Consider the following 9,915-nt stretch of genomic DNA (forward strand, 5'->3'; position numbering starts at 1 on the left):
TCTGCTCCAACCCCCTCAGGTCTCCCATTTTCCAGGTACTAAGTAAACTAGTACACTTCATTTTTTTTATTGTACATAACACTAGCTATCAGATCTACATTTTTTTTTGTATGATACATTTCAGTGTTCTAAGGGGAATTCCATTTGCTCGCCTTGCTGCAACAAGCTCCCAGAAAGCGACCGGTCCGCTGCCTAGCGCTGCTACATCATGGAGCGCGTCCTCAACTATATGGCATGAGACCTGGAAGACCGGAGGCCTTAGGAGGTCAAGGCAGAGGGTGCAGTCGAGACCCTCCTGGTCGACGGTGGCGCCGGCAGCCTTCATCTTGTTCTTCTTGACGCCTCCGACACCTGCGTCGCCTACCCGCAGCCTCCCTCAGCTCAAGTATCAATGGGTTGGTTTGATTTGTGCTGGTCACTGGTGGTAGTAAATGGGGAGGTGTCAGAGCTAGTCAAAAAGTGTATCGGGAACGTGGAGAGACTGACGCGACGCGACAAGCCTAGCCGATGAGGCCCGGTGCAAGAGGTCGCGGGGTCTGACCTGGAAGTAGGAGTGGAACCGGCAGTGGATGGTCCATATTAGTATTTGATATTTGTATTCAGAAAATATAAATGAAAGTGGTAATATTCGAATTTGGACATCAGCCAATATGGATAAAATATCTGAATCTGTTTTAAAAAAACAAATACAAATATGATATTAAATTTTGAAGAAAATATGGATATGAAAATGGATACATCCGTATCTGAATAACATTATGTTAGACAATTTCCGTAATTCGACCCCAATATGCCAATTACCTAACCTAGAGAAACTAACAATTCAGTCAAATGTTCTTTTATGTGATTCAACTTGAAACTATTATAAACTATATCAGTATGTTTATGTATCTAACATTCTATAGTTGACTCATTATAAAACATGGGTCTATTATTTTCTTATGTTTGCATCCGTTCCGAATTGAGAAAACATCTGATTCAAATTCGTATTCGATTAGCATCTGCTCCGAATTCGTGTTCACTAACATCTGCATTCATATTCGTTTTGAAAATATGGAAACGGAAATGGGAAGGGCACTATCTGACATAAATCCGATCAGTTTCCACCCCTACCTACAAGTCAGTGCGTTCAATGGTGTAGCCACGGTCCGACCTAAATTTCTAAACATTTGAATTTTTTTGGCTACATTCATCCAACTTGCATACATAGTTTTGGAATAATTTGCTTCGAGCAAATTGATGTAATAAACAAGAAATTAGTAAAAATATAGTAATAGACCCTATCGCCTTTATTTTGCCCCAACCTAGTTATCCTCATCAGAGTGGTAGTAGCGGCGGCACATGAACTCGTCAAAGAGCTTGACGGTTAAAATGTCGCGGCCAACGAACTTGAAGATAAGGAAGTGTCCAACTTGATTAGCGTGCAAGCGGCGAACTGCCTCCAGTTGGTGTGGCGGTACATCTAGCGGACGCGATCGAACAACACCTTCATCGGCCATAGGCCGGGCAACCGCAGTGCGAACTCGTGGGGCTCTTGCCCATCGACCACCGACGCGAACTTCTGTGGGAGGCGTAGCCTATCCTAGTCCATTCCCAAGTGGATGGTGATGCCGAACTTGAACCCAAAGAGGTCGATGGCACCGAACTCGGGTGATGATGATGGTGAAGGGAACGGCAGTGGTGACGGGGGTGGTGGTGGTGAAGTGGTCTGGCCTCGTCCCCCACGCCTTTTTCGCCGACCTCAGCCTCGGCCATGCCCTGGGCTCGGAGGCCGTTCTAGAGGCCCTCCCCTCGATCTTATGTCGTCGACCATGCCTTGGGCTTGGACCACCACCGATGTAATTCTAAATGCAGTTGCTTTGCGTGCAGTTTCTCACAGACACATATAGTTAGCAGCGTGACAATTTGTACTAATGGTTCATTGTTATAACCTTAATTTTAATATATGGAAAGATCCATTAGCAGCTGTTAGAAATAATCAACGGCGGAGATATTATAAACTTCGATTTTGCACTGATTAATGGTGGAGGTAGTCTAAATAATCAAATTATAAAACCAAGTTTTAGACACAATTTTTGTATCAGTTGTGCATATAGAAAAAAAAGAAACATCTTTTATTAATTAGTGGTGTAGATAGTCAAAAGTGTGATTTTGTACTAATCCAAGTTAAACATTTTGTACTAAATCTGGTGCTTATCCAAACTGAAATTTTATACCAATGGTTTCCGTTTTATAAGGATAATTTTGTACTGATGGTTCCTTGTTAGAACAATAATTTTGGAACATTGTTTTCAATATATGAAAAGATTCGTAGCCAATTGTCACAGATAATCAATCAATGGTGGGGATAATCAAAATAATTAGTTTTGAAACACTTTTTTTTCGCAAGGTTGAAACACATTTTTCTGAATGGTGTAGATACTAGATACAGAGGGAGGAGGAGGAGGCTGTAGCTGCGGAGGAACTTGCTGTTGCTGCTGAGAGCAGAGATGGGCAACGCCGCGCAACTTCAATGGAGGAGCCCGTGCTGGAAGAGGTCCTCGTTGCCCAGCAGCATGCTGCTACTGACCAGGCGAGATTGACGGCTAAGGCTGCGCTTGCTGCTAGGCATGGCGAGTCAACTGTCGCTGGTTTCATGGAGATTGACACGTCGTGAGCTGGGCATTGCCTGCCAACCTGGGCATGTCACTGCAGGAAAGGGACGAGCTAGGACGCGCCAATACTCGCCAAGCTCAATTCGCTAGCGCTCGCCTCCTCGTCACCGCTCTCGCTGACGTCCATGCTGCCATGCATGTGCTCGCCTGGGATGCTCCTTCGTCCTCAGATGGTGGCCTCTCCATCCAGTCCGGTTAGTTTCGAGGTGTCTCCCACGGCCACTGTTCGTCTCTCCCAGCCCTCGGCAGGCTATTTGCGGCTGTGGCCACGCCGCTGCTTTTGACCCAAGGTTTCTCCGCCGCCGTGCCGCCTGACCGCGAGGAGGAACTGGCTGCTAGAGCTCTCTAACCACTGAGCTTGGACAGAGGAGCAAGACGACCGGAAGAGCATGTTGCCTTGGACCTTGGGTGCAGGAGCACGACGGCTAAAGAAGCTTGCTGCCTTGGAGCTTAGAGAGAAGAGCATGGTGGTTGGTGGAGCGTGGGTGGAGGAGCAAGACGGCCAAAGGAGCTCGCTGCCGGCAAGAAGCTAGCCAAGCAGCTGGGGCATGGCAATAATAGGGACTGGCTAGGGAGACGAAAGTGGACAAGTGACATGCTGTTTTGGAAGTTAATGCGGGACGCGTCTGACACGCAATGATATTTTATGGAAATACACACCATATACCTGACGAATACGCATGTGTCAGACACGTGGTGCTCTTTGATTGGAAACATTTTCATCCTCACCCGTACCCGGGTTCCGTTAGCCATTTTCGCATCGGCGGCGGCCTAAGGTTTACAATCCAAAGAGACAACACAACTGACAACAATAATTTTACACAATCAATACTTGATAGCCACCACCAGATAGCTGGTATCTAAACGTAGTAAAAAAGTCAATGTTTTCTAATAAAAAAATGAAGATCTAGTACATCAAATCAGTATCAATAGATTTATCATAAGATAATATATTTTCACAATGTAATTATTTTATATTTTCATGAATATAATTGGTCAAATTTAAAAATTATTAATTTTGTAACTAGGAAAAACTTGAATAGAGCAGGTGGCTCGCTCTGCACATTTTTTGATTTTTTCTTTTTTATATCTCTCAAATTATGTAATATTTCGATTTGATTTGCTTGCAAGTCACTCAGAATTAATAAATAGAATAGAGGAAAAATAGTTTGAAATTTTTTTGCAATTCAAAAATTGAAATTATTTTAAAATTCAAAATAAATTCTTGAAATATATATATATAAAGTTCGGAATTTTTTCCCACATTCTAGTTGTTATGTTTAGGTGATATGCAAAATTTTAAGTTCAAAGATTGTGTGGTGTGAGAGATAGAAAAATAGCAAGTTGTTTGAGAAGGAGAAAAAAAAGCTAGCACAAATCTTGATGCAATATAGTCAATCTAGATACGGGTATGCATTGAGCAGCTGCTGTGAAAGTCCTCTCTCTTCTAACTAAGTTTTTTGGGCAGTTAGCAGATTTAAAGCCTCTGCCATGTTTTGACCTGAAATCTTTTGGGCGGGCGCGTGCCAGAGACGTCCCGGGCACACGAACCAGGTCTCCGGCTGTCAAAAAGAAATACGTAGTAAGCTAGCTAATATCAGGTTTGGTTTTGTAAAAAACTGTAACACTTAAACCGTGCGGCGAAATTATAATTCGTTTTCACTTCTAAAATCCCCACGACGAGAGCTTCGAAACTAGACCACATCTTCATATGTTTCGACGAAATTTTTTAACAAGTAACTTTGATGCGCGATAGAGCAACTTTCACTGAGCACTAAAGAGTGTGATATCCACCACCGCGAGTAGTTAGTCCCATCGCTTGACGGCCTGGACTGACTTCTCCTGTTGTGACAACAGCTTTTTCGGCACCTTCGCCTTCTTATCGTCGCCGGTGGAGGTGGCGCAGGTTGAGCCTGCCATGGTGCAGTGTCGTCAACGACGGCAGGTGTGATGACTGTGGCAGGTTCCTCAGCTTCCAAGGCGGCGAGGACGTCCATGGCTAGGTAGGGTTTTTTCCTCCGCTCGAATACGATTTTTTGGAGTGGAAGTGACAAGTGACATCTGGGCCACTGGCGGGCGAGCCATGTAGAACACAGCGGATGACGCACGCGGACTCCTTGCATATACATTTCAACCCCAAATTTGACTGCATTTGCATCCCGCGGTCAGGCCGGTCATTATGCATTGAACCGCTGAGCTAGGGTGCAGACCCATTTTTTATCCGTGCGGACACAAAAGACACAAAAGCCTCCATTTGCCCCGGGCCGCTGAAATGTCCTAACTGATATTGCTGAACATTTTGTTTGAAATATCTTCACTATAGCACTTCAGAACAACAGTACACACGAAGAAAGGAATTCTTGGTCCTGGAACTGATATTTTTAGTACTACCTTCATAGTACTTCAGAACAACAGTACACGCGAAAGGAATTCTAAACATGTTGATGTAGAAACGCTCCATAATCATTCAGATACATACATATTAGAAACGCTCTTCAAAGGACTAGTGATAGAAACATTGGAGCACTGTTGGATAGTTCGGGGCGAGTATAAAGCATAACCTACTGAATGTAGGAGATTAATTGCATAAAGTATTTCAAAACGTATTGCACCCATACACATTGATGAGACATCAAATCAATCATAATCATCGTCAACCTCCTCCTCATGGTCAAAGTCGTAGTCGTATTCACACATATCTTCGTCCTCCTTCTCCTCCTCCTCCTGCAGCTCGTCGTTGTCAAAGTACCCAATACATATCTTCATGCCGACCACGACCTTGGTTTCTCTACCAGGCAAGACAAACAAGCATTGTTTTGGTTCTCCATCAGGTTTGATTTCAACCTTTGAGGCTTGAAAATGCCCTTCGAAGCTCGAGAAGCAGAGAGATACATCGACCGTGCCTTGCGGAGTTTCTGGCCGGACACACCCAAGGAAGACTGCATGGCCAAAGGACTCGAGCGGAACCACATCAAGAAGGAAGAGTCGACCATATTCGCTGCATAGCACTTGAGATCCTGGCTGGACAGGGAAGTAGAACATACCGAATAATTCAAGCGGTGTTGTTGGCAACTTGTGCAGGGTGGTAAGATGGCCCAGGAGTGCCGTTGTTGGTGCGACAAAGCCACATCCAGAGACAGGGCACACGCAGGGCCCAATCAGGCACTCCCCCTCGTGCGCATCCTTGTTGTAGTAGGTAATCTTCCTGTTGCATCCGTGCTTGCAGGGAACAAAGATGTTGTTGACGACACGGTCCATGATGTAGCAGCGCTGGACAGCAGAGCGGTCGCTTTCTGGGAGCTTGTCGCAGCAAGGCGAGCAAATGGAATTCCCCTTAGAACACTGAAACGTATCATATAAAAAATTGTTTATTTTGTTGATCCAATAGCTAGTGTTATGTACAACAAAAAGGAAGTGTACTAGTTTACTTAGTACCTGGAAAATGGGAGGCCTGAGGGGGTTGGAGCAGATGGAGCAGTCAAATACCTCCAGACCCATGGTGACATTCTGCATCTTGCCACCGCTCTTTCCATCTTGGTAACCAACTCCTTTACTCTTGTTGTCGGAGTTGACTGATCCCTCCATTGCCACCAAAGCACCCTTACGTGCTATAGACTCTAGTACCCCTGCTCCACAAAGAAGTATATATAGTATGTCAGTGACTACAAGAGCCTTTTTTTTCAGACTTCCATTAATCATAACAAAGCAGTAACAAAGAGGATTCTATTCATTTTTTCCTCAATAATACATTAAGCTGTTGTTTGTTCGATCATTGTTTCGAGGAAACATGAATTCAATTTTTATAACCAAGAGCTTGCATGCAATTTAAGTACCAGGATAGTATAAGTAGCATAGGCCACCCAACTTTCCTAGAAACCTCAATTTGTAGTACTAGCTAGTAGGCACAAAATTATCCTGTGGGTACTGTAGTAAACATTGGTATTGCACAAATATGCCTTGTACCAATATGTTGACGATTAATCCATCTTAAACAATAGTTAGTAGCAATTAACATATCCTGATATTCCACTCCAGTCACAAACAAGTCTTTGGAACTCTCTCTTCCTAGCTTTCCCCTTTACACCTGGAAGAAATACTCCATATCTTTCCTCTGCAATTTGCGGATCACCACTTTACTCCTTCCTTCATGGCTTCATCCAATTATTGTGTGTTGCTCTGAGAATTCAAGAGCATACCCGTTTTTTGCTAAACATTTAAATTGCTCGCTTTATCCCCGTCCGCACCCACTAATGCACATATTACAAAAGTAGTAAGTTTTAAAGACATCCATGTCATGGTCATTCAATTTGCGCGCATGGTGCAGTATATATCATTCCAGGGTGGTAAATAACTCAACCTGCTCCCACAACCACGAATTCTTACTTCACAAAGTCATCGCAAGTCGCAGTAAATTTCATGTCAACTGCCAACGACCATCAGCAGCATGTACAAAGCTACCCTGATCTACCAGTCCTATGCAAATGTATAGAAACAAGCAGTAAAGTTAGAAATAAGTAGGGGAGATTTTGGTCCCTCCAAGAGACTTGGACATTCTGTCCAAGGATGTTTAATATATATTGTAAGACCAAGAAGCCCCAAGCAGTTGCCCCACCCCTGGCACCATTTTTTTGAGTTTCATGTTGGTGGCTTCAGAGTGTCATTCAGATAGTTTCTGCCAAAGGTAGCATCAATTCGCTTGAGCGATAAATTTTGCTCCATAACCCAACAAACATGTAAGAACTTTGAGGAGGAAACAACCAATGTGAACCATACAACATGATATATGTTAAGCCAACAAAATTACAATAGGTCCGAAGGATAGAAATTATGCAAATTTATCAGCAATCAAGCACATTTATAATATTATCTGAACTGTTGCCGATCAAAGTTCAGTCTATTTTTGTAGTAACTCACATCATTTTTTCAACCCGAGCAATGCTAGACTGATAAAATAAGCAATCGAGAAACTGAAAAAATTGGTTGCCTGGGTGCCCAACCACGGACTACAGTTTAGAAACAGCAACTTTCCCCAACAAAAACTGTGTGCGCAAGCAACCATAAGAAGCTGAACTGGTACAGCCCCACCACCCATGCACAAACCTGGAGCTTGGACCATGATCTCTGCCATTAGGGAACGCTTTAGCATCGGCATATCAGCATCCCCGCGCCTCTCACCCGCGCGAGCACATCCGGCAAGATAGAGAGTGAAATGGGTTCAATCAGTTCGCAGGAGATTACCTAGGCACCAGATCAAAAATGCAGGAGGAAACCTCCCAGGTGGGGACGACTTCTCTACCCGACGAATGTGGCACAAAGCGTGGGAGCCAGGTTGGCGCGCAGCCGAGAGCAGCGAGCAGGGATGCGGAGGCGGCTTGGCAGCGAGGCCGAGAGCTCGCAGAAGAGCAGGGCAGGGGTGGGGTAGGGGTCGGTGGCATGGAAGCAAATGGGTAACATTGGTATTGGACAAATATGCCTTGTACCAATATGCTGATGATTAATCCATCTTAAAGAATAGTTAGTTGCAATAAACATATCCTGATATTCCACTCCACTCACAAACAAGTGTTTGGAACCCCCTCTTCCTAGCTTTCCCATTTCCAGCTGGAAGAAATACTCCATATCTTTCCTGTGCGATTTGCACATCCCTCTTTACTCCTTCCTGCATCTAATTATTGTGTGTTCCTTTGTGAATTCAAGAGCATAATACTTCTTCTCACTTGTGTTCTTGAGGTGCTAGCTGTATTTACTGCACATTGTGTGGCTAAAATAGTGACACACAAGTCACAACTACACATGCTTCTAAACAGAATATATATAGTGCTTGTGATAGGAAAGACGGAGTTGTATTTCTGAATCTATCTAACCTATACAGTTATAGTAATTAGGAATGACCTACTGAAAGAGTAACTCGAAGTTGCAGACAACACACTTCTCCAGATATCAAAAGCTATAAAAAAAAATTAGGCGGGACGAGTTATATGCAAGTAATGTGACAAAGAAGCAGTAAAGGGAAACTTATTCCGGTGGATGGATGTAGCCGTACCTGACCCAGCTGCTCTACTGGCCTATTCACGGTGGTCGGTTTCGAGGTCGTCGATTCCTGATGGCGGCGCCATCAGCGACGAGATCGGCGACCCCTGTCCTCTTCTGGACTGCTTCTCCGAGTGGAAGAACGATGGGAGGAGGCTACTGCTCCCTTGCTGACGATTTCTCCTCCTCCAGGGACTCGCACGCGCGTCGATCCGAGCCCGACGGGAGCAATGTAGTGGGGGGAGTGGGGGAGAGGAGGCGAGGGCAATGAGACGGCGGCGGCAGTGTTCGGCGGTGGAACGGGAGGCTGCAGAATGGCGGACGGGCAGCGGGGTGTCGGCCCGCAGGTGAAGCGGGTTGGCTGCAGATGGGCCTGTGGTATCGGAAGTTTACTTCCAGCCCGCAAGAGACTTGGGCTAGCTTTCTGTTATCTCCGAGTTAATGGTTTCCTTCACGTTAGGGCTTAGTTTTCCTCACGCGGCGATGTTAACGTTGAGTCTGATTTCTTGCTGGATCTTCAGAACCTGGCTGTATCTTGACTATTGAGCTTAGGCCGACCAAGGGGTGATTTTTGCATCGCCACCTGGCCTTGGTTCTCGTGCAGTTTAGGCCGGGCAAATCTAGGGTTTGGGATCGATCTTGGTTTTGGCATGGCGGGTGATGGTTTGAAGGCATCGTCTAGTGGAGGTGGCGCTGGCATTGAGGCAATGATGAAGCAACTAGGGATAGATGAGGATGACTTGGATGATGTGGTTTTTGAAGAGGAGGGGCCGCCGTCGGCTGAGGCAACACGGTGCCTGGCCATTGCCAGGGTTTTCACGAGTATTCAACCTTTTGGCTTTTCAAAAATATCAGGGTGACATGGGATCTAGTCTAGAGGTGAAAATAGGTCTTTGGAGAGCAATCTGCACACTTGTTCAGTTTCATGTCTAGGTGATTGGGAGAAGGTGATGCAAGGGGGCCTTGGACCTTCCGAGGCAATTCGATTTGATTGAAGAGTATAATGGGTTCACAAAACCATCGTCAATAGAGCTCTTTCATTTTGATTTATGGATCTAGATTCATGATCTTCCCGTTGAATACGTGCCAATGATCAAAGCACTTGCCTCTAAGCACTACCATAGCCAGGACGAGCGGACAACCCAGTCCACCTTTGGAGCACTGTAGCTACAGTACACTACAATACATTACTGTCTCTACAGTCAACAAAGGAAAACGAAGCCAGGCCCGA

At 45.0% G+C, this 9,915-nt stretch overlaps 1 protein-coding gene across 2 annotated transcripts; it reads right to left on the bottom strand.

The window, feature by feature from the left end:
* Positions 1–5,077: 5,077 nt before the first annotated feature.
* LOC127341013 (putative E3 ubiquitin-protein ligase SINA-like 6) lies at positions 5,078–9,037 on the bottom strand. 2 transcript variants are annotated; one of them, XM_051366783.1, is made up of 4 exons: positions 8,698–9,035; positions 6,090–6,280; positions 5,699–5,996; positions 5,078–5,593 (listed from the first exon to the last, which is right to left on the bottom strand). In XM_051366783.1, the coding sequence occupies exons 2-4, from the start codon at positions 6,237–6,239 to the stop codon at positions 5,292–5,294; spliced, it is 750 nt and encodes a 249-aa protein (XP_051222743.1). In that variant the 5' UTR covers positions 6,240–6,280; positions 8,698–9,035; the 3' UTR covers positions 5,078–5,291. The 2 variants fall into 2 exon arrangements, with proteins under 2 accessions (XP_051222743.1, XP_051222740.1); XM_051366780.1 differs by having other exon boundaries at positions 5,078–5,996; positions 8,698–9,037.
* Between the last annotated feature and the right edge of the window lie 878 nt (positions 9,038–9,915).

This window comes from Lolium perenne, chromosome 3, assembly GCF_019359855.2.
Source record: "Lolium perenne isolate Kyuss_39 chromosome 3, Kyuss_2.0, whole genome shotgun sequence".
NCBI lineage: Eukaryota > Viridiplantae > Streptophyta > Magnoliopsida > Poales > Poaceae > Lolium > Lolium perenne.